Source organism: Dendrobates tinctorius, unplaced genomic scaffold (assembly GCF_039654945.1).
Source record: "Dendrobates tinctorius isolate UK_male_01 unplaced genomic scaffold, ASM3965494v1 ptg000039l, whole genome shotgun sequence".
NCBI classification, from domain to species: Eukaryota; Metazoa; Chordata; class Amphibia; order Anura; family Dendrobatidae; genus Dendrobates; species Dendrobates tinctorius.
Window position 1 is genome coordinate 45,674,617 of NW_027361707.1, and position 26,837 is coordinate 45,701,453.

Below are 26,837 nucleotides of genomic sequence, written 5' to 3' on the forward strand. Positions count from 1 at the left end.
TAAAGTAGACAGTCCCCTAAGGATAAACCATCAATTTTAGTACCCAGAAATCCCCTTCAATTTCCATACAAAAGGCTATTTGGTTGTAATAATTATTATTACCATATAAACGAGAGTATAAGCCAAGGCGCCAAATTTTCCCATGGAAAACTGGCTAGGCGCGGCTCCCCCTGTCCTGCTGGGCGCGGCTCCCCCTGTCCTGCTGGGCACGGCTCCCCCTGTCCTGCTGGGCACGGCTCCCCCTGTCCTGCTGGGCACGGCTCCCCCTGTCCTGCTGGGCACGGCTCCCCCTGTCCTGCTGGGCACGGCTCCCCCGTCCCTGTCCCGTTAGGCGTGGCTCCCCCCGTCCCCGTCGTGTTATGCATGGCTCCCTCCTCCCATCCTGGTATGCATGCTTGATATTACAAAGAAAAAAAAAAAAAAACATCCTACTCACCCTCCCTCCAGAGTGCCCTTGCAGGATTTCGCTGGTGCCGGCTTCTAGCAACTCTTCCTACTGAGCGATCACGTGGCCCCACTCATTAAGGTAATGAATATTCCCTCCACGCCTATGGGAGTGGAGACGCGTGCATATTCTTTACCTTAATGAGCGGTGCCACGTTATCGCTCGGCCGGAACCAACAGAGATGCAGCGACGGCGCAGAGGAGGGCGAGTATGATATATTCTGGAAGTCGGCGGCTGCAGCTGTCACTGTGAGCGCTATTGAGCAGTGGCACAGGCTTAAGCCACAGCCGTTGACTGCTGCCGCTGCTCCACCGCTCCCCCGTCGGCTTTCCGTACAATGACTCGTGTATAAGCCGAGAGGTGGGGGTGGGGGGCGTTTTCAGCACAAAAAAAAAATGTGCTAAAAGACTCGGCTTATACGCAAGTATATAAGGTAAGACAGAATAAATGTTTTGGTGAAGATGATTGGAAAATAAAATAACCATAATGTTCTGTGCGTATTATGCCGCCTACAGTGCCTACAAGTAGTATTCAACCCCCTGCAGATTTAGCAGGTTTACACATTCGGAATCAACTTGGCATTGTGACATTTGGACTGTAGATCAGCCTGGAAGTGTGAAATGCACTGCAGCAAAAAATAATGTTATTTCTTTGTTTAATTTTTTTTTAAATTGTGAAAAGTTTATTCAGAGGGTCATTTATTATTCAACCCCTCAAACCACCAGAATTCTGTTTGGTTCCCCTAAAGTATTAAGAAGTATTTCAGGCACAAAGAACATTGAGCTTCACATGTTTGGATTAATTATCTCTTTTTCCAGCCTTTTCTGACTATTTAAGACCCTCCCCAAACTTGTGAACAGCACTCATACATGGTCAACATGGGAAAGACAAAGGAGCATTCCAAGGCCATCAGAGACAAGATTGTGGAGGGTCACAAGGCTGGCAAGGGGTACAAAACCCTTTCCAAGGAGTTGGGCCTACCTGTCTCCACTGTTGGGAGCATCATCCGGAAGTGGAAGGCTTATGGAACTACTGTTAGCCTTCCACGGCCTGGACAGCCTTTGAAAGTTTCCTCCCGTGCCGAGGCCAGGCTTGTCCGAAGAGTCAAGGCTAACCCAAGGACAACAAGGAAGGAGCTCCGGGAAGATCTCATGGCAGTGGGGACATTGGTTTCAGTCAATACCATAAGTAACGTACTCCACCGCAATGGTCTCCGTTCCAGATGAGCCCGTAAGGTTCCTTTACTTTCAAAGCGTCATGTCAAGGCTCGTCTACAGTTTGCTCATGATCACTTGGAGGACTCTGAGACAGACTGGTTCAAGGTTCTCTGGTCTGATGAGACCAAGATCGAGATCTTTGGTGCCAACCACACACGTGACGTTTGGAGACTGGATGGCACTGCATACGACCCCAAGAATACCATCCCTACAGTCAAGCATGGTGGTGGCAGCATCATGCTGTGGGGCTGTTTTTCTCAGCCAAGGGGCCTGGCCATCTGGTCCGCATCCATGGGAAGATGGATAGCACGGCCTACCTGGAGATTTTGGCCAAGAACCTCCGCTCCTCCATCAAGGATCTTAAGATGGGTCGTCATTTCATCTTCCAACAAGACAACGACCCAAAGCACAGCCAAGAAAACCAAGGCCTGGTTCAAGAGGCAAAAAATCAAGGTGTTGGAGTGGCCTAGTCAGTCTCCTGACCTTAACCCAATTGAAAACTTGTGGAAGGAGCTCAAGATTAAAGTCCACATGAGACACCCAAAGAACCTAGATAACTTGGAGAAGATCTGCATGGAGGAGTGGGCCAAGATAACTCCAGAGACCTGTGCCGGCCTGATCAGGTCTTACAAAAGACGATTATTAGCTGTAATTGCAAACAAGGGTTATTCCACAAAATATTAAACCTAGGGGTTGAATAATAATTGACCCACACTTGTATGTTTAAAATTTATTAAAATTTAACTGAGCAACATAACTTTTTGGTTTGTAAGATTTATGCATCTGTTAATAAATCCTGCTCTTGTGTGAAGTTTGAAGGCTCTAACTTATTTGCATCTTATCAAACCTGCTAAATCTGCAGGGGGTTGAATACTACTTGTAGGCACTGTATATCAATGCAACATTTTATTCCCTTTTGGTACACTGACTCAAGCAACTGTGTACTTGTTACAACATGTTTCACCATAAATTGCTTTATCAGGGGTCTGATTTCATATCATCTGTCCCATCTTTGGAAAACATGTTATGAGAAGTTCTTTATTTCAGGCTCTTTCCCTACTTATGTGCTACATGAATAAGAGAATAATAGGTTTGATAGATCAATTTTAGAAACTTACTCAATTGCTGTGTAGATTTTTAACTACGGTACAAATTAAAAGTTATGTACACTTCCAGTAGTGTGGCCCTTTTGGAAAATCTTGTAAAATAATTTTGATCTTTTAAAGTAAAGACATGTTCAGTATTTCTAGCGTAAAAAGTATATAATCTGTGCTGCTGGACCAGATTTTAGAACACGATCAGTCTCCTTCCCCCTCTGACAGCTGACACTAAAGTCCGTTCTTACTTCCCCAGTAGATGCTTTCTCAGCTACAGAGGTTGTGCTATGTTCCTGACAAGCAGGACAGAAAGTGATTTCTATGAGCTGCTGTGCAGTGAACAGAAGCTCTCTATGTAGAGACCTGTAGGAAAGGTAAGTATGTGCAGCCACCAATGATAAGGTGGGCCTGCACACTGCTGTATACTATGAGCAGCAGGAGAAGCCAAACTACGTAAACTTGCGTCATAACCCTGCACTGTATCATTTAACCTAACACGTCATTATTTATTATTTGTACAATGAATGACATTTAATGGTCAGCCCCTTTATTAGTTGTCATTTTGTTATATAGAGGGGTCCATACTTACTGCCTGACAAACATTGGCGTTCCTAGTTTGGTTTATGCCTCCAACGTACACCGCGCAGGTCAGGAAGATGTGAAGACCAAGGTTTACCAACATGTGCCAGGTCTTAAGGCTGACGCGGATCAGGCTGAAAAATAAAACACCAGTATGTCTAACACGCGATCCAACAGGATTTATGGTCTGATAGTAGAATGATAATGATATACCAGAATAAAACAAAGGAAACATAATAATGGCAATACACAGAAATGGCATTTGTGTGTGTGTGTGTGTGTGTGTGTGTGTGTGTGTGTGTGTGTGTATCACCAACCAATCATGAAGCATCTTTCATTTCACTAGAGCTTGTTAAAAGAAGCTGAGCTGTGATTGGTTGCTATGAGCAAGTTTTCCCACTTGACAACACCTCAGCAGACACTGACATGGTGGGAGAATTCTAGCATCCCCAGGAACATAAGCTCCCAGCCGTTGTCTGTCCCCAGAAAGGAGCAGAGAGCACATGGCAGAAAATCCCCCCTACGTGGCCATATACCCATCACACATCCACCATCCCAGAGGCACATCTTCTCTCTTAAAGGGATCATTGGTATGGAAGTCAGAGCAAATTCATCCAGCGCTTTGGTACTGACGCCAGGCCACTCTTAAAGGGATCCCCAGTATGGAAGTCAGGGCAATTGCCTTCAAATGCTCTGGTACTGACTCCAGGCTCTCTTAAAGGGATCTCCGGTATGGAAGTTAGGGTAAATCCCTCAGCGCTCTGATTCTCACCCCAGGATTCTATTAAAGGGATCATTGGTATGAAAGTCAGGGCAAATCCACTCAGCGCTCTGGTTCTGACGCCAGGCCACTCTTAAAGGGATCCCCGGTATGGAAGTTAGGACCGTTCCACTCAGCGCTCTGGTTCTGACCCCAGGCTGACGGGATGATGTGGGATATTAGGGGTAGTAGTCCGGTGGCTCTGGCTGACGGGATGAGATGATGTGGGATATTAGAGGTAGTAGTCCGGTGGCTCTGGCTGATGGGACGATGTGGGACATTAGGGGTAGTAGTCAGGTAGCTGACGGGATTGTGTGGGATATTATAGTGAACGTGGCTATGCGGAGTGGGCGGGGCTATACACTCAGCGTTATATGTATATAGATATAATCATTAAAACTTGTTATAACTAACCGTAGTTCGTAACTATGCCCGGGCAGCGCCGGGCACTTCAGCTACTAATCTATAAAAACGGTAGCAAGCAACAGTGCACTTATTCTGCCAGTTATACTGTGTAACCGGGATACATGAACCTTTTACCTGTGATAGTACAAATAACTGATGATCAGCACCAGCACACACAGCAGCAGCACCACTGCAGACGCATATACCACCGGATGGAGGAGAGTCACAGGATGCGTGTAGGTCTCCGCTCCAGTCAGATCCTGGACGGAAAAGAGAACGTTAAGTGGTTAAAGGGGTTGTCCCCTTTCAGAAAAGTTTTTACCATATGCTCAGTTAGTTTAAAAGAACAAAGCAAACTATGCCTTACATACCCTCCCTGGGTCCAATGCAGAGTCTCCATTGCTGCACCTGGTCTCTGTTGTCTGGATACAGATGGGTGAGGTCACATCAACAAAGCTGCAGCCAACAACTGAACTCAACCGCCTGTGTCATCGACATCAGCAGAGTAGCGGAGCTCAGTGATCGGCTGCGTGGATGCCGGTGATCGGCTGTTAATGCGACATCATTCTTACAGCCATATAAGAACCAGGGCTGCAGGGAAGACTCAGTACGGGACCAGGGAAGAGTAAGTAAAATACAGTCTGTTTTTTTGGGGGGGAAGTAACTGAGCATATGGTAAAAAAACAAAAACACATTCTTAGAGGATATCCCCTTTAAAGGGGTTGCTTAGAATTAGCTCAAAGAGTCTCTTACCTTAGAGAGCACCTCTATAGTGAAACACTAGAAGTTTTGCCCCGTGTAGAAGCCTCCCCTGAGTGATGAAATTAAGGCAGTAACCGTGCTCAGCAGGGCATAGTGAATGTATTCGGGAGATCCGATAAGACTGGGGTTAGCAGCGTATGGTCATAGAAAGCCTATCAGCCGCACCCTGCTCTGCTCGGTGTCCAGGCACCGGTAAGGTCAAACAGCAGAGCACGGACGCCTCTAAGTTGCAGCAACCGGTAGGTCTTGCCATTTAGTGCTGGTGCGCTTTACAGCACAATTATTAATAAGCTGCAATAACAGATTTCCAAAATGTTTCTGGAAATACAGCATTTCCATTTTCCTATTCCTTGAAACCCCTTTGAATAATACGACAGCACTATGTACACTGTACTGCAGATAATACGACAGCACTATGTACACTGTACTGCAGATAATACGACAGCACTATGTACACTGTACTGCAGATAATACGACAGCACTATGTACACTGTACTGCAGATAATACGACAGCACTATGTACACTGTACTGCAGATAATACGACAGCACTATGTACACTGTACTGCAGATAATACGACAGCACTATGTACACTGTACTGCAGATAATACGACAGCACTATGTACACTGTACTGCAGATAATACGACAGCACTATGTACACTGTACTGCAGATAATACGACAGCACTATGTACACTGTACTGCAGATAATACGACAGCACTATGTACACTGTACTGCAGATAATACGACAGCACTATGTACACTGTACTGCAGATAATACGACAGCACTATGTACACTGTACTGCAGATAATACGACAGCACTATGTACACTGTACTGCAGATAATACGACAGCACTATGTACACTGTACTGCAGATAATACGACAGCGCTATGTACACTGTACTGCAGACAATACGACAGCACTATGTACACTGTACTGCAGATAATACGACAGCGCTATGTACACTGTACTGCAGATAATACGACAGCACTATGTACACTGTACTGCAGACAATACGACAGCACTATGTACACTGTACTGCAGATAATACGACAGCACTATGTACACTGTACTGCAGATAATACGACAGCGCTATGTACACTGTACTGCAGATAATACGACAGCACTATGTACACTGTACTGCAGATAATACGACAGCGCTATGTACACTGTACTGCAAATACGACAGCTCTATGTACACTGTACTGCAAATAATACGACAGCCCTATGTACACTGTACTGCAAATAATACGACAGCACTATGTACACTGTACTGCAAATAATACGACAGCACTACATACACTGTACAGCAGATAATACGACAGCACTATGTACACTGTACTGCAGATAATACGACAGCAATGTACTGTAGATAATACGACAGCACTATGTACACTGTACTGCAGATAATACGACAGCACTATGTACACTGTACTGCAGATAATACGACAGCACTATGTACACTGTACTGCAGATAATACGACAGCACTATGTACACTGTACTGCAGATAATACGACAGCGCTATGTACACTGTACTGCAGATAATACGACAGCGCTATGTACACTGTACTGCAAATAATACGACAGCAATGTACTGTAGATAATACGACAGTACTATGTACACTGTACTGCAGATAATACGACAGCACTATGTACACTGTACTGCAGATAATACGACAGCACTATGTACACTGTACTGCAGATAATACGACAGCACTATGTACACTGTACTGCAGATAATACGACAGCACTATGTACACTGTACTGCAGACAATACGACAGCACTATGTACACTGTACTGCAGATAATACGACAGCACTATGTACACTGTACTGCAAATAATACGACAGCCCTATGTACACTGTACTGCAAATAATACGACAGCACTACATACACTGTACTGCAGATAATACGACAGCACTATGTACACTGTACTGCAAATAATACGACAGCCCTATGTACACTGTACTGCAAATAATACGACAGCACTACATACACTGTACTGCAGATAATACGACAGCAATGTACTGTAGATAATACGACAGCACTATGTACACTGTACTGCAGATAATACGACAGCCCTATGTACACTGTACTGCAAATAATACGACAGCACTACGTACACTGTACTGCAAATAATACGACAGCACTACATACACTGTACAGCAGATAATACGACAGCACTATGTACACTGTACTGCAGATAATAAGACAGCAATGTACTGTAGATAATACGACAGCACTATGTACACTGTACTGCAGATAATACGACAGCACTATGTACACTGTACTGCAGATAATACGACAGCACTATGTACACTGTACTGCAGATAATACGACAGCGCTATGTACACTGTACTGCAGATAATACGACAGTGCTATGTACACTGTACTGCAGATAATACGACAGCGCTATGTACACTGTACTGCAGATAATACGACAGTGCTATGTATACTGTACTGCATATAATACGACAGCCATATGTACACTGTACTGCAGATAATACGACAGCACTATGTACACAGTACTGCAGATAATACGACAGCACTATACACTGTACTGCAGATAATACGACAGCACTATGTACACTGTACTGCAGATAATACGACAGCACTATGTACACTGTACTGCAGATAATACGACAGCACTATGTACACTGTACTGCAGATAATACGACAGCACTATGTACACTGTACTGCAGATAATACGACAGCACTATGTACACTGTACTGCAGATAATACGACAGTGCTATGTACACTGTACTGCAGATAATACGACAGCGCTATGTACACTGTACTGCAGATAATACGACAGTGCTATGTATACTGTACTGCATATAATACGACAGCACTATGTACACAGTACTGCAGATAATACGACAGCACTATGGACACTGTACTGCAGATAATACGACAGCACTATGTACACTGTACTGCAGATAATACGACAGCACTATGTACACTGTACTGCAAATAATACGACAGCACTATGTACACTGTACTGCAGATAATACGACAGCACTATGTACACTGTACTGCAGATAATACGACAGCACTATGTACACTGTACTGCAGATAATACGACAGCACTATGTACACTGTACTGCAGATAATACGACAGCGCTATGTACACTGTACTGCAGATAATATGACAGCACTATGTACACTGTACTGCAAATAATACGACAGCCCTATGTACACTGTACTGCAAATAATACGACAGCACTACATACACTGTACTGCAGATAATACGACAGCAATGTACTGTAGATAATACGACAGCACTATGTACACTGTACTGCAGATAATACGACAGCACTATGTACACTGTACTGCAGATAATACGACAGCACTATGTACACTGTACTGCAGATAATACGACAGCACTATGTACACTGTACTGCAGATAATATGACAGCCATATGTACACTGTACTGCAGATAATACGACAGCACTATGTACACTGTACTGCAGATAATACGACAGCACTATGTACACTGTACTGCAGATAATACGACAGCGCTATGTACACTGTACTGCAGATAATACGACAGCGCTATGTACACTGTACTGCAGATAATACGACAGTGCTATGTACACTGTACTGCAGATAATACGACAGCGCTATGTACACTGTACTGCAGATAATACGACAGTGCTATGTATACTGTACTGCATATAATACGACAGCCATATGTACACTGTACTGCAGATAATACGACAGCACTATGTACACAGTACTGCAGATAATACGACAGCACTATGGACACTGTACTGCAGATAATACAGCACTATACACTGTACTGCAGATAATACGACAGCACTATGTACACTGTACTGCAGATAATACGACAGCACTATGTACACTGTACTGCAGATAATACGACAGTGCTATGTACACTGTACTGCAGATAATACGACAGCGCTATGTACACTGTACTGCAGATAATACGACAGCACTATGTACACTGTACTGCAGATAATACGACAGCACTATGTACACTGTACTGCAGATAATATGACAGCCATATGTACACTGTACTGCAGATAATACGACAGCACTATGTACACTGTACTGCAGATAATACGACAGCACTATGTACACTGTACTGCAGATAATACGACAGCGCTATGTACACTGTACTGCAGATAATACGACAGCACTATGTACACTGTACTGCAGATAATACGACAGCGCTATGTACACTGTACTGCAGATAATACGACAGCTCTATGTACACTGTACTGCAAATAATACGACAGCCCTATGTACACTGTACTGCAAATAATACGACAGCACTATGTACACTGTACTGCAAATAATACGACAGCACTATGTACACTGTACTGCAAATAATACGACAGCACTACATACACTGTACAGCAGATAATACGACAGCACTATGTACACTGTACTGCAGATAATACGACAGCACTATGTACACTGTACTGCAGATAATACGACAGCACTATGTACACTGTACTGCAGATAATACGACAGTGCTATGTACACTGTACTGCAGATAATACGACAGCACTATGTACTCTGTACTGCAGATAATATGACAGCCATATGTACACTGTACTGCAGATAATACGACAGCACTATGTACACTGTACTGCAGATAATACGACAGCACTATGTACACTGTACTGCAGATAATACGACAGCACTATGTACACTGTACTGCAGATAATACGACAGCACTATGTACACTGTACTGCAGATAATACGACAGTGCTATGTACACTGTACTGCAGATAATACGACAGTGCTATGTACACTGTACTGCAGATAATACGACAGCGCTATGTACACTGTACTGCAGATAATACGACAGCACTATGTACACTGTACTGCAAATAATACGACAGCACTATGTACACAGTACTGCAGATAATACGACAGCACTATGGACACTGTACTGCAGATAATACAGCACTATACACTGTACTGCAGATAATACGACAGCACTATGTACACTGTACTGCAAATAATACGACAGCACTATGTACACTGTACTGCAGATAATACGACAGCACTATGTACACTGTACTGCAGATAATACGACAGCACTATGTACACTGTACTGCAGATAATACGACAGTGCTATGTACACTGTACTGCAGATAATACGACAGCGCTATGTACACTGTACTGCAGATAATATGACAGCACTATGTACACTGTACTGCAAATAATACGACAGCCCTATGTACACTGTACTGCAAATAATACGACAGCACTACATACACTGTACTGCAGATAATACGACAGCAATGTACTGTAGATAATACGACAGCACTATGTACACTGTACTGCAGATAATACGACAGCACTACATACACTGTACTGCAGATAATACGACAGCAATGTACTGCAGATAATACGACAGCACTATGTACACTGTACTGCAGATAATACGACAGCACTATGAACACTGTACTGCAGATAATACGACAGCACTATGTACACTGTACTGCAGATAATACGACAGCACTATGTACACTGTACTGCAGATAATACGACAGCACTATGTACACTGTACTGCAGATAATACGACAGCACTATGTATACTGTACTGCATATAATACGACAGCCATATGTACACTGTACTGCAGATAATACGACAGCACTATGTACACAGTACTGCAGATAATACGACAGCACTATGGACACTGTACTGCAGATAATACAGCACTATACTCTGTACTGCAGATAATACGACAGCACTATGTACACTGTACTGCAAATACGACAGCACTATGTACACTGTACTGCAGATAATACGACAGCACTATGTACACTGTACTGCAGATAATACGACAGCAATGTACTGTAGATAATACGACAGCACTATGTACACTGTACTGCAGATAATACGACAGCACTATGTACACTGTACTGCAGATAATACGACAGCACTATGTACACTGTACTGCAGATAATACGACAGTGCTATGTACACAGTACTGCAGATAATACGACAGCGCTATGTACACTGTACTGCAGATAATACGACAGCACTATGTACACTGTACTGCAAATAATACGACAGCCCTATGTACACTGTACTGCAAATAATACGACAGCACTATGTACACTGTACTGCAAATAATACGACAGCACTACAAACACTGTACAGCAGATAATACGACAGCACTAAGTACACTGTACTGCAGATAATACAACAGCACTATGTACACTGTACTGCAGACAATACGACAGCACTACGTACACTGTATTGCAAATACTACGACAGCACTACGTACACTGTACTGCAGATAATACGAGAGCACTATGTACACTGTACTGCAGATAATACGACAGCACTATGTACACTGTACTGCAGATAATACGACAGCACTATGTACACTGTACTGCAGATAATACGACAGCACTATGTACACTGTACTGCAGATAATACGACAGCACTATGTACACTGTACTGCAGATAATACGACAGCACTATGTACACTGTACTGCAGATAATACGACAGCACTATGTACACTGTACTGCAGATAATACGACAGTACTATGTACACTGTACTGCAGATAATACGACAGTACTATGTACACTGTACTGCAGATAATACAACAGCACTACGTACACTGCACATTTATGGCTTTCCGTTCCTCAGTACATCAGTCCTAGCTGCTCCCAAGACAAAGGTTAGTAATGAAGCAGAAATACTGGAACACTATAGGCCTCCACACACATAGGTTCGGCATTTGCCTGTGTCATATTGTTTTATACAAATCTGCTAAGGCTATGTTCACACACAGCATTATTTTCTACAACCAGAACCTGCTCTCTTGGCAGTTAACAAGCTGCATTCAAACTGCTTGTTTAGTGTTTTTTTTTTTTAAGTGCAGAATACATGCGTGCTTTGTCTACAGTATTTGCAATTAAGTTAGTTTATTCATCAAAAATGCTGCAAAAATGTTTTTGCATATTCTTTGCAGCATATTCTTTGCAGCATTTTTTCACTTTCTCATTGCATGCTGCAGATTTGAAAAACGCTGCAGTTCTCAAATACAGGTAAAAAAAAAAAAAAAAAAAGACAAGTGTATGCATGAAATTTATGACATCACAGTTTTTGCGGGTACTGTAAAAAACAGCTTCTTTTCTGCAGATAAAAAAACCACACTGCAAAAAAAAAAAAATGCTACAAAAACACTGCGTGTGAACATAGCTTAACAGTCACCAGGGATTGGGTATGGATATAGCATGTGACGCAGCGTGCTTGGCTGATAACCCTACCATTAGTACGGCGTAGTTGCTGAGCGTGTGGCACTGTATTGTGGTTATATTCTCATCGGAGGCCAGGATACTGCAGCCTTCTGACTTCCATCCGCCTTGTCCGTTAAGAAGATCAAAATCCCACTGGGCTGCCACAGGGTCCTTCCCATGAGCAATGCGACGGAGGGTGATCTTAATGGGGACACTGGGAGGGTTCTTGCTTGGGCCATCTGAAGAGAAATAAAACAAAAAAAATAAAAAATAAAAACAAACAATCTATTTAGTGCTCAGATTAACTATGGGCCATTTACAATCCCATGGACCTTTAGATTGTGTCACGGAAAGTGATGTACGACACGTTTCACTATAGATTGCTTCATCAGGGGACTTAGTTTTGCAGCTCAGTGAAACCAAAACTATTTTTTTCCAGCATCACTTGTGACACACCATCCATTGTGCATAATTTTTTTTACCCTCTGATTGGAACACTTATCCTGCGCAATTAATACTAATCTGCTGTCATCAGGTTACGTATTTTAGTCACTCTTTACACTGACATGACAGCTTGGGCTTGGGGTCCGATAACACAGAATGAGCGGCAGCGTTGATCGACCGCTGGCTGGTAAACATTCATTGGTGGGCGGCTGTAACAACCGGTTTACTCAAACAGATCAAAGTGATTGATGAGCTCTGAGTGATCTCTAATACACTGCTTAAGAGTTTAAGGGCTGCCAATTTTCTCGGCAGCACAGGTCCTGTTCAAACAGAACGATGTGCTGCCGAGAACAATGATCTTTTGCAAAAACCAAAAGATAATTTCACCTGATGAACAAGAGCTTTACTTGTGATCAGCAGACTATTCACACTGATAAATTATCGTGAGCGAGTGGTTTTTTTTTTTTAGAATACTTGTTCACAATAATCTTTCAATATAAATGTGGCTTTAGTCCACAAATAAGAGAGGAGGTGACATGAAATGTGACAACCTAACACCAAACCAAAATTTGGGCGCAACTTACTGGTATAAACTTAAACGTTATCCACTACCCTAACCCATTTAATTTTGTATCTATTATTATGTGCCAGTAAATGCATCCATACTCTTAGTATAGTAATACATATCTTTATCATGCAGATGCCATCACTTGGGGTCTGTCAGCTGCAGCTCTCATGTTTACATCGATCACTTTCTGACCCCAGGGTTACTGTGTTCTAAGACTACAAGTTCCATCATGCATTGCAGTGGCTTGTGAGCCAGCGCTTATCACGCCCTCTCCACTGCTCCCTCCCCGACGCCTCCTTTTATTCTGATCACATACACCCCACTGTGTTTGATAGGCTGGGACCACACATGCGGGAAACTTGGACGAGTCTCGATATATATATATATATATATATATATATATATATATATATATATATATATATATATATATATATATATATATATATATATATATTACACACAGTCATGGCCAAAAGTATTGACGCCCCTGCAATTCTGTCAGATAATACTCAGTTTCTTCCTGAAAATGATTGCAAACACAAATTCTTTGGTATTATTATCTTCATTTAATTTGTCTTAAATGAAAAAACACAAAAGAGAATGAAGCAAAAAGCAAAATATTGATCATTTCACACAAAACTCCAAAAATGGGCCGGACAAAAGTATTGGCACCCTCAGCCTAATACTTGGTTGCACAACCTTTAGCCAAAATAACTGCGACCAACCGCTTCCGGTAACCATCAATGAGTTTCTTACAATGCTCTGCTGGAATTTTAGATCATTCTTCTTTGGCAAACTACTCCAGGTCCCTGATATTTGAAGGGTGCCTTCTCCAAACTGCCATTTTTAGATCTCTCCACAGGTGTTCTATGGGATTCAGGTCTGGACTCACTGCTGGCCACCTTAGAAGTCTCCAGTGCTTTCTCTCAAACCATTTTCTAGTGCTTTTTGAAGTGTGTTTTGTGTTATTGTCCTGCTGGAAGACCCATGACCTCTGAGGTAGACCCAGCTTTCTCACACTGGGCCCTAAATTATGCTGCAAAATTTGTTGGTAGTCTTCTGACTTCATAATGCCATGCACACGGTCAAGCAGTCCAGTGCCAGAGGCAGCAAAGCAACCCCAAAACATCAGGGAACCTCCGCCATGTTTGACTGTAGGGACCGTGTACTTTTCTTTGAATGCCTATTTTTTCTCCTGTAAACTCTATGTTGATGCTTTTGCCCTAAAAGCTCTACTTTTGTCTCATCTGACCAGAGAACATTCTTCCAAAATGTTTTAGGCTTTTTCAGGTAAGTTTTGGCAAACTCCAGCCTGGCTTTTTTATGTCTCGGGGTAAGAAGTGGAGTCTTCCTGGGTCTCCTACCATACAGTCCCTTTTCATTCAGATGCCGACGGATAGTACGAATTGAGACCGCTGTACCCTCGGACTGCAGGGCAGCTTGAACTTGTTTGGATGTTAGTGGAGGTTCTTTATCCAACATCCGCACAATCTTGCGTTGAAATCTCTTGTCAATTTTTCTTTTCTGGCCACATCTAGGGAGGTTAGCCACAGTGCCATGGGCTTTAAAATTCTTGATGACACTGCGCACGGTAGACACAGGAACATTCAGATCTTTGGAGATGGACTTGTAGCCTTGAGATTGCTCATGCTTCCTCACAATTTGGTTTCTCAAGTCCTCAGACAGTTCTTTGGTCTTCTTTCTTTTCTCCGTGCTCAATGTGGTACACACAAGGACACAGGACAGAGGTTGAGTCAACTTTAATCCATGTCAACTGGTTGCAAGTGTGATTTAGTTATTGCCAACACCTGTTAGGTGCCACAGGTAAGTTATAGGTGCTGTTAATTACACAAATTAGAGAAGCATCACATGATTTTTCGAACAGTGCCAATACTTTTGTCCACCCTCTTTGTTATGTTTGGCGTGGAATTATATCCAATTTGGCTTTAGGACAAATCTTTTTGTGTTTTTTCATTTAAGACAAATTAAATGAAGATAATAATACCAAAGAATTTGTGTTTGTAATCATTTTCAGGAAGAAACTGAGTATTATCTGACAGAATTGCAGGGGTGTCAATACTTTTGGCCATGATTGTATATATATATATATATATATATATATATATATATATATATATATATATATCCACTCCCGTTTGCTTCCAAACTCCTTGAACAGCATGTCCATGCTCAACATTCCTCCCATCTAACTCCCTCCTTGACATCCCGCAATCTGGCTTCCACCCCCACCACTCCACTGAAACTGCACTGACCAAAATTACTAATGACTTAAGGGCCTGTCACACTAAGCGATATCGCTAGCAATATCGCTGTAACGTCACTGGTTTTTGTGACGTTATAGCGATATTACTAGCGATATCACTATGTCTGATACTTACCTCCGACCGCTCCCCCGCTGGTTATCGCTGATCGCGCGAGAACGTCCTGGACCGTTTCTAGTCGTCAGCTGCCTGCTGGGCTTCCTGCTGTGGAGACGAGCGACGCGGGCGCGAGGACGTCAGGATCGCCTCGTCTGACAGGTAAGTAGTGACCCCCGGCCCCTGCGATGTCGCTGGTGAGATCTGCCTGTGTGGCAGCTCACTAGCGACCACTTAGCGATGCACCAGCGATCCTGACCGCGTCATATCGCTGGTCGGGATCGCTGGTGCATCGCTAAGTGTGACAGTACCTTTACTCACAGCCAAAGCTAACAGACAATTCTCCATCCTCCTCCTTCTTGACCTGTCCTCTGCCTTTGACACAGTTGACCACTGCCTACTACTACAGATTCTTTCTTCCCTTGGCATCAAAGACCTTGCCCTATCCTGGATTTCCTCATACCTTTCTGACTGCACATTCAGCATCTCCCACTCCCACACTACCTCCTCATCCCGCCCCCTCTCTGTTGGAGTCCCCCAAGGCTCTGTCCTGGGGCCCCTACTTTTTTCCATCTATACTCTTGGCCTAGGACAACTCAAAGTCCCATGGCTTCCAGTACCACCTGTATGCAGATGACACTCAGATCTACCTCTCTGCTGTCCAGAATCCCGGAGTGTCTATCAGCCATATCCTCCTTTTTCACCTCTCGCTTCCTAAACTCAACGTAGACAAAACTGAACTCATTATCTATCCTCCATCTCATGTATCTTCCCTACCCGATCTATCTATTATGGTAAATGGCATCATGCTCTCTCCTGCACCTGAAATCCGCTGCCTTGGAGTAACTCTCGACTCTGCCCTGTCCTTCAAACCGCACGTCCAATCTCTTGCCACTTCCTGTCGCCTCCAACTCAAAAATATTTCCAGAATCTGTCCCTTCCTCAGTCCTCAATCTACTAAAACTCTTGTACATGCCATCAGTATCTCCTGCCTTGACTACTGCAACACCCTCCTCTGTGGCCTCCCTGCTAACTCTCTTGCACCACTCCAGTCTGTCCTCAATTCTGCTGCCCGACTAATCCACCTCTCTCCTCGCTACTCTCCTGTCTCTCCCCTCTGCAAATCCCTCATTGGCTCCCAATTCCCCAACGAATCCAGTTCAAACTACTAACACTGACCTACAAAGCCATCCACAACCTATCCCCTCCCTATATCTCTGAACTAATCTCCCAATATCTTCCCTCACGTACTCTTCGATCCTCCCAAGACCTCCTGCTCTCCTCCACACTTATTCGTTCCTCACACAACCGCCTCGAAGATTTCTCCCGAATATCCCCTATTCTCTGGAATGCCATGCCTCAACACGTCCGATTATCCACCACCCTCGGATCCTTCAAACGGAACCTGAAAACCCTTCTTTTCAGGAAAGCTTACAGACTGCAATAACCATTCTGCTGCCTCACCACCGCCCGAGCCGCCGCCTCAAAACCACCAGAGCTGCTGCACCCCTGACCTTCTGTCTTTTCCCAACTATCCCATAGAATGTAAGTCTGCAAGGACAGGGTCCTCTCCCCTCTGTACCAGTTTGTCACTGTAAATTTGTTGTGGAAACTTGTTTACTGTTAACGGCTTTGTATGTAACCCCCTTCTCATGTACAGCATCATGGAATTAATGGCGCTATATAAATAATAATATTAAAAAAAAAAAAAAAAAATTATATATATATATATATATATATATATATATATATATATATATATATATATATATATATATATATATATATATACACACACACACACTAGCTAAAGAGCCCGGCGCTGCCCGGGCATAGTAACTAACTGTGGTTAGTTATAACAAATTATAATTATCCTCCATCCCACAGTCCCGTGCCCATATACCCATCATACATATCCACAATCCCATAGGCCCGTGCCCATATACCCATCATACATAACCTCCATCCCAGTTGAGTGACCATATACCCATCACACATCCTCCATCCCATAGTCCCAAGCCCATATACCCATCATACATATTCTCCATCCCATAGTCCCATGCCCATCATACATATTCGCCATCCCATAGTCGAGTGCCCATATACCCATCACAAATCCTCCATGCCATAGTCCCGTGCCCATATATCCGTCATACATATCCTCCATCCCATAGTCCAGTGCCCATATACCCATCACACATCCTCCATCCCATAGTCAACCATTATGCCATCATAATGAGCGGCGGAGCTTGCAACCTATGACATCAGCGTCGCCATGGCAACCATTATGACATCATAATGAGGGGCGGGGCTTGATACACACTTTTTCCCCATTATGTAGATAGGGGCAAAATGGTTTGGTGAATTGGAACATGCGGGGTTAAAATTTCGCCTCACAACATAGCTTAGGACACTCTCGGGGTCCAGACGTGTGACTGTGCCAAATTTTGTGGCTGCAGCTGCGACGGTGCAGATGCCAATCCCGGACACACACACACACACACACACACACACACACACACACACACTTGAGCTTTATATATTAGATATACATACATACATACATACATACATACACACACACACACACACACACACACAAGCAGTGTGTCAACTTCCTTTCATTGTATCATTCCGTGCTGGAAGCGGGAAGTATCAGACAAAGTAGTGGAGAACCCCTTTAATTTAGACCGTTTGAACATATCCTAATTTTATAATCCTGTGAATGGGACAGAGTCTGTGTACAAAATATAGGATATCCGGAACAAATAATGAGAACCTGAGGAGGCAGTACTGTCTACTGCAAGTGACCAGCGGGAACCCGGAGAACCCCCCCATATTACTTGGCTTGCTGGCATTAGGTTAAGACCTGGCACAAGAGATTTCACTTTTTACCACAAACCTAGTTTGGCAAGAATGACGGGCGTCACCACGGAGCGCCTCTTCCCATCATCTGCGAGGTGTGTGACATTCCCTGTGGCCGGAAAAAGCTTCCCATTTCTGAATGCGATCAGCTGCAGCTTGTACACAAACTCATCCGCCGCTCGTTTCTCACGCTTATCTCTCTCTTTAGGTACAAACAATGCAGCCGGCAGCTGGACTGAAGCTTCCACAACCGTGTTCTGGGGAAAAGACACAAAACCACTTGTGAACCTTAGCAGTATATATCTGCGGAAATGTAAATACAAGTGGATGCGAACGAGATCCTGCATGAGGAAAAGATGCAATCAAATATCTAGACCATTCCTCATTTTCTAATATAAACGAGTAGTCTGGCTTAGAGCACAGGTCTGCGGTCTATGGGACTGCAGCCTTGTGAATCCTTACATTGCACACTGTAAAGATTCTCCAGAGACAGGAGCGACGTGCACATGACTATATGTATGTGATTTGTATACATGTGGTCACATGCCGACTAAACGTGCACACACCTAGTTGGAATGTGGCCGGATTTATGCAAATCACATACTTGCGGCTACATGACTTTCCACTCCTGATAGCACACAGTGTGTGGGATGCGAGGAATGACAGATCTGCAGTCATAGAATAGTAACCTAAAGTTGGACAGTCCCTTTAATTCTCAGGAACAGGAATTTTTCACATTTTCCACTATTTTGGGAGGTTATCAGGCATGTATAAATAATGGTTAGAAAGGTTTTGTTTTTCTTTTGGGGGGGAGAAGGTGTCTAGCAGTAATTTTTTTGCATGGTCTTTAGCAAACTGACTATTTCTATTAAAATCTGAAGAATTTTTTGTACCTTATTTGGTAACCGTTTTGGGACATAATATGCAAATGTGTAAGCATTCAAAGGGGTTCGCCTTTGAAAACATGTTACCACCTAGGTATGGTACAGAAGAGAAATTATAGGTTGTTGGGGGCAGATCCCAAGTACAAACAAGCACAAACTGGCAGAATTGCGGATTTTTATCCTATTCCAAAAATGGAGCATCACATCAGATATCCGACTGAAGCGCCATTCATTCTTTTATAGACTGCTGAAAAAAAAAAAAGCAGAGTACCGCAGTCTGCAGGGAATAAATGGAGAGACGGTCAATCCTGTGCGCTGCCGCTCCATTCTAAACCGGGATATAAGTGTCCCGTACAGCCGATCAGTGCGGATCCCAGGAGTCGGACACCCACTAATCAATAAGTTATCAACTTTACTATGGATAGTTCATAAAGAGTTCTCGGGTGAAAATAAGTTATGAACTGTCCATTGTATATTTATGGCTGGCAGTTGTGCCACTTTACATTTCGGCTACACCCAAGAGAAAAGACACAAGTGTTTTTTAATGAGAGCTATGTATACAACCCGTGGCAAAAACTTATGGAATCATCAGCCTTGGAGGATGTTCATTCAGTTGTTTAATTTTGTAGGAAAAAAGCAGATCACAGACATGGCACAAAACTAAAGTAATTTCAAATGGCAACTTTCTGGCTCTAAGAAACACTAAAAGAAATCAAGAACAAAAAATGTGGTAGTCAGTAATGGTTAGTTTTTTAGACCATGCAGAGGGGAAAAATTATGGAATCACTCAATTCTGAGGAAAAAATTATGGAATCATGAAAAACAAACCAACAAAAAAACACTCCAACACATCACTAGTATTTTGTTGCACCACCTCTGGCTTTTCTAACAGCTTGCAGTCTCTGAGGCATGGACTTAATGAGTGTCAGTACTCTTCATCAATCTGGCTCCAACTTTCTCTGATTGCTGTTGCCAGATCAGCTTTGCAGGTTGGAGCCTTGTCATGGACCATTTTCTTACATCCTTTCAATTGATGGGATAAGAAAAGTGTCCAAAATATCAACATAACTGGCCATGTCCCCAGTGCCTTTACCTGACATGCAGCCCCATATCATCAATGACTGTGGAAATTTGCATGTTCTCTTCAGGCAGTCATCTTTATAAATCTCATTGGAACGGCACCAAACAATAGTCCCAGCATCATCACCTTGCCCAATGCAGATTAGCGATTCATCACTGAATATGACTTTCATCCAGTCATCTACGGTCCACGATTGCTTTTCCTTGACCCATTGTAACTTTGTTTTTTTCTGTTTACTGGAGGTGTTAATGATGGCTTTCGCTTAGCTTTTCTATGTAAATACTTCGGTCCCAAAAAAATGAGAAAGGTATTCAAGGAGTGATATCTTTATTGGCTAACCAGAGAAATTATATTTGCAAGCTTTCAGGGCTCAGAAGGCCCCTTCATCAGGCTAATTACAAGTGAATTACTGAGAAGAGACGGCAACATTTAACTGATTGGCATTTCCTGTTGGAAATACATGGTCCTTAAACAGCACTGCCAGCTTTACAGCAGTGTATCAAGTGTCGACTGTAAGAAAGTAAAGTTAGAATATGAATGTTGTGTATAGCCACATTCGGCACCTCAGTAGCCACTTTGGCCATTTGGTAGCCACTTTGGCACATTCGGCACCTCAGTAGCCACTTTGGCCACTTGGTAGCCACTTTGGCACATTCGGCACCTCGGTAGTCACTTTGGCTACTTGGTAGCCACTGTGGCACATTCGGCACCACTGTAGCCACTTTGGCTACTTGGTAGCCACTTTGGCACATTCGACACCTCTGTAGCCACTTTCGCCACTTGGTAGTCACTTTGGCACCTCTGTAGCCACTTTAGCCACTTGGTAGTCACTTTGGCACATTCGGCCCCTCGGTAGCCACTTGGTAGTCACTTTGGCACATTCAGCCCCTTGGTAGCCACTTTAGCCACTTGGTAGTCACTTTGGCACATTCGGCCCCTCGGTAGCCACTTTGGCCACTTGGTAGCCACTTTAGCCATATTGACACATGCTGCCACTTTGCCTCGGGGGCCACTTTGGCGCTCCGGGCCCACCACGGGCCACTTTGGCACACTGGGCTTCTAAAGCCACTTTGGCGTCCGACTGCAGTCGTGGCGAGCCTTGGCACTCCAGCTGTTGGAGAACTACAACTCCCAGCATGCCTCAACTGCTGCAGGTTGCAAGGGCATGCTGGGAGTTGTAGTTTTATAACAGCTGGAGTGCCAAGGTTAGCCATCACTGGGTGGGGCTTTTCAGAAGCCATTGGCGCGCTGCGGCTTTAAGACCTTGAATCAGCAATCTGTCAGCTTCTATTAGCTAATACGGGTCATGTGTGGAAGCTGTATTTGCATACTGCCATCTTTGTAAGGTCACTGCACCTGCGCTGTGGCTTCAATCCATGTCAGTTGGGGGTCATGGAAAGGTCGCCTTTAATTCCTATGGAAAAATTTTTGCTTAAAATGCGATTTTTTTTAAAAAAACTACAAATCGGATCGACTCCAAAAATACATAGCACACCTATCCACACCGAGGGCTTCGAAACACCGCCTGAATGGGGTCTCTGTGCCGAGCGGTTCGGGCCGCATTAATTGCAGAAAATGTGGAGAAGAAGTAGAATAACTAGATGTGTATTTCCTGAAGGAAGTACAGATAGTGTTTTGAAATGGTGCCCGGGCTGCCCCTTTAAGAGACTTGCCTGCTGCCCCTGCAAGACTTTCAACTCAGGATCCGTTTTAACTGTGGGTGCCTCTCAGGGGCCACTTTGGCCTGTGGGGCCCCAGGATCCGATTTGGTGGCCTGGGCTCCTCAGGGCTTGAATTGGTGGACGGGATCCCTCATGGTCTGATTTTGTGGCCGGGGCCCCTCAGGGTCCGATCTTGTGTGTGGGGCACCTTAGAGTCTGATTTTGTGGGCGGGGCCACTCTGGGTCCGATTTGGTGGGCGGGGCCACTCTGGGTCCGATTTGGTGGGCGGGGCCACTCTGGGTCCGATTTGGAGGCCGGGGTCAATCAGCCTCCGATTTGGAGCCTGGGGTCACTCAGCTTTCGATTTGGCGCGCCGGCCCTTTAAGACTCACTTTGGCACGTCGGCCCTTTAAGAGCCAGTTTGGCGCACTGGGCTTCTAAATCCACTTTGGCGCACATTCTCTCTCAGGGGCATGTATCATGTGATGAAGCTAGATTTGCATTTGTGCTTTGGGTTTCGCTTTAAGAGCTGATATTATCTGGCAGAAACTCTGTCCTGGTGGGGTCATGTAAAGTTCGTAGGCGTTGGCATAGTAATGAGCTTAACTGCCGCAACTGGACCTCAAATTTGAATCGCCTCACGACTGCCCCATGTTTTCCCTATGGCAAAATTTTACCATTGAAATGCATTGAGACAATGCATTCCAATGACGGGAACATTTTTTTTCAAACGCAAATTGCGCAAAAACTACAAATTCGATCGACACGAAAAATACTTCGCACACCACTCCTGGACGCTGGCTTCGAAACGACGCCTCAACGGAGTCTGTGCGTGTAGCAGTTCGTGCCGCATTAATTGCGGAAATCAACTGAATAATAAGAACTAGATGTGTATTTCCTGAAGGAAGTACAGATAGTGCTTTGAAATGGTGCCTGGGCTGCCCGTTTAAGAGAGACTTGCCTGCTGCCCCTGCAAGACTTTTAACTCAGGATCCGTTTTAACTGTGGGTGCCTCTCAGGGGCCACCTTGGCTGGCGGGGCCCCTCTGGGGCTGATTTGGTGGGTGGGGCCACTCTGGGGCCGATTTGGTGGGCGGGGCCACTCTGGGGCCGATTTGGAGGCCAGGGTGGCTCAGCCTCCGATTTGTAGGCCAGGGTCGATCAGCCTCCGATTTGGAGGCCGGGGTGGCTCAGCCTCCGATTTGGAGCCTGGGGTCACTCAGCTTTCGATTTGGCGCGCCGGCCCTTTAAGACTCATTTCGGTGCACCGGCCCTTTAAGAATCACTTTGGCCCTTTAAGAGCCAGTTTGGCTCACTGGGCTTCTAAATCCACTTTGGCGCACATTCTCTCTCAGGGGCATGCGTCATGTGATGAAGCTAGATTTGCATTTGTGCTGTAGGTTTCTCCTTAAGAGCTAATATTATCTGCCAGAAAACACTGTCCCGGAGAGGTCATGTATAGTTCGTAGGTGATGGCATAGTAACTGGGTGTGCCTGCGCATATCAATGAGCTTAACTGTCATTTCAATCGCCTCAGGGCATGTTTTCCCTATGGCAACATTTTCCCATTGAAATGCATTGAGGAAACTGTTTTTTCAAGCGCAAATTGCATAAAAACTACAAATCCGATCGACCCGAAAATTACTTAGGCCTGTTTCACACATCCGTTTGTGTGCATCAGTCAAAATCCGCCATTTTGCAAAAAAAAAACGGATCCGCCATTTTTCTTGGCGAGCCGTTTTTTCCCCCATTGAGTTGCATTACCGGCAGATCTTGACGAATGGCCATCCGTTGGATCCGTTTTTTGCGAATACGCCAAAATTTTGAAGTCTGCTGACACGCCCGAACGGACCATGCAACGTTTTTTCGGGCGGCCGAATCCACATTTCTCACTGCGCATGACCGAAAGACTTCACTCAGCCGCAAATTTAACCGTAAACTCTGTTCTGGCGGCTGAAAAATTCTCCCTTCCCCAGGCAGCGGTTCCTTTAAAATTCTTCCTTTCACGGATCCGTTAAAATAACGGTCCGGTGCCAAACGTTGCGGTCAGTACAGGAACGGATCCGTTATCCGCCATTTTAGCGGATTTTGACTGACCAAAAAAACTGATGTGTGAAACAGGCCTTAGCACACCACTCGTGTAAGCTGGCTTCGAAACGACACCTCAACGGAGTCTGTGCGTGTAGCGGTTCGGGCCGCATTAATTGCGGAAAATCAACTGAATAATAATAATAAGAAGCAGAAGAAGAAGAATAAGTTAGCAGCGTTCGGATTACATGATAGTGCTTTCTTCAAAGCACTATAATAATACTAGATGTGTATTTCCTGAAGGAAGTACAGATTGTGCTTTGAAATGGTGCCTGGGCTGCCCCTTTAAGAGAGACTTGCCTGCTGCCCCTGCAAGACTTTCAACTCAGGATCCGTTTTAACTGTGGGTGCCTCTCAGGGGCCACTTTGGCCTCAGGGTCTGATTTGGTGGGTGGGGCCCCTCAGGATCCGATTCGGTGGCCTGGGCTTCTCAGGGCTTGAATTGGTGGCCGGGATCCCTCAGGGTCCGATTTTGTGGGTGTGGCCCCTCAGGGTCCGATTTGGTGGGCGGGGCCCCTCAGGGTCCGATTTGGTGGGCGGGGCCCCTCAGGGTCCGATTTGGTGGGCGGGGCCCCTCAGGGTCCGATTTGGTGGGCGGGGCCCCTCAGGGTCCGATTTGGTGGGCGGGGCCCCTCAGGGTCCGATTTGTAGGCCATGGTCGATTAGCCTCCGATTTGGAGGCCGGGGTGGCTCAGCCTCCGATTTGGAGCCTGGGGTCACTCAGCTTTTGATTTGGCGCGCCGGCCCTTTAAGACTCATTTCGGTGTGCCGGCCCTTTAAGAATCACTTCGGCGCGTCGGCCCTTTAAGAGCCAGTTTGGCTCACTGGACTTCTAAATCCACTTTGGCGCACATTCTCTCTCAGGGGCATGCGTCATGTGATGAAGCTAGATTTGCATTTGTGCTGTGGGTTTCGCTTTAAGAGCAGAAATTATCTGGCAGAAACTGTGTCCTGGGGGGGGGGTCATGTGAAGTTCGTAGGCGTTGGCATAGTAACTGGGTCTGCCTGCGCATATCAATGCGCTTAACTGCCATTTGAATCGCCGTAGGGCATGTTTTCCCTGTGGCAACATTTTCCCATTGAAAAAACATTTTCCTCAATGCATTTCAAACGCAAATTGCGCAAAAACTACAAATCCGATCGACACGAAAATTACTTAGCACACAACTCGTGGACGCTGGCTTCGAAATGACACATCAACGGAGTCTGTGCGTGTAGCGGTTCGGGCTGCATTAATTGTGGAAAAAATAAGAAGAAGCAGAAGAAGAATAAGTTAGCAGCGTACGGATTACAAGATAGTGCTTTTTTCAAAAGCACTATAATAAGAAATCGGAATACAATATGTTGCTTGAACCTACAGGTTCAAGCACCATAAATAGGTATTACAACAGGCTATGAGGAGATGCTAGCTAGAGACAGGCCAAGGAAATCAAATTAAGGTTTTTGTTACACATGCAGATGAGCTCCAAGTGTTCCATTAGAGATCTGAAAACCTTCTGGTGGAGGTGTGAACAGTGTCCATGTAATGAGTCATGAATCCAGGTGTCAAATTGAGTCCTATGGTTAAAGATTGAAACCTATGTATAACTTTGAACTCCCAGATTTTTCTTTCTCTGTCACTATTAAAATGGCCTTTCAATATTAGATCTGCCAAGCTGTGTCTAGGTCTAGAGAAGTGGATCCCTACAGGCATGTACAGCTCATTTTTAATAGTGTGTCTATGCAGATTCATCCTTGCTTGTATATTTTGCTTAGTTTCCCCGATGTATGTCCCTGCATTGCACATTGTACACTGTATCATGTACACTACATTAGAGGATGTACATGAAAAGGAGTCCATGATCTTATAGTCCTGATTTGTGTTGGGTATATGGACTTTATCTGTTGGTGATATGTGGGTGCAGGACTTGCATTTCTTACTGTTGCAGGGGACTGTGCCCGTCTCTGATGGTGATGCGAGGGCACTTCTAACAAGGATATTCCTTAAGTTGGGAGGCTGTTTGTAGGCTAACACGGTACCACAATACTATTTTGTATTGTACATCGTTTAGCTTTTCTGTATGTAAATCCCATTTCCTTTAGGCGGTTTCTTACAGTTTCCTCCCACTCGTTCCTCATTTGTTTTGTTGTGCATTTCCTGTTTTGGAGACATATTGCTTTAAGTTTCCAGTCTTTACGCTTTGATGTCTTCCTTGGTGTACCAGTATGTTTGCATTTAACCCCTTTCTGTCATGTGACGTACTATCCCGTCCATGTGCCCTGGGACTTAATTCCCAGGGACGGGATAGTACGTCACAGCGATCAGCGGCGCCCACATGGTGAGCGTCGCTAATCGCGGCCGGGTGTCAGCTAATTATCACA

General features: G+C 44.4%; 1 protein-coding gene across 1 annotated transcript in view; it reads right to left on the reverse strand.

The window, feature by feature from the left end:
* The window catches only part of ADGRA3 (adhesion G protein-coupled receptor A3), a 96,750-nt gene that overhangs the window by 10,151 nt on the left and 59,762 nt on the right, over positions 1-26,837 (reverse strand). The window contains exons 13-16 of the mRNA XM_073574669.1: positions 18,800-19,019; positions 12,535-12,743; positions 4,639-4,763; positions 3,349-3,472 (exon numbers count right to left, since the gene is read on the reverse strand). Coding sequence (XP_073430770.1) covers positions 3,349-3,472; positions 4,639-4,763; positions 12,535-12,743; positions 18,800-19,019 — 678 coding nt within the window. The remainder of the gene's footprint in view (positions 1-3,348; positions 3,473-4,638; positions 4,764-12,534; positions 12,744-18,799; positions 19,020-26,837) is intronic.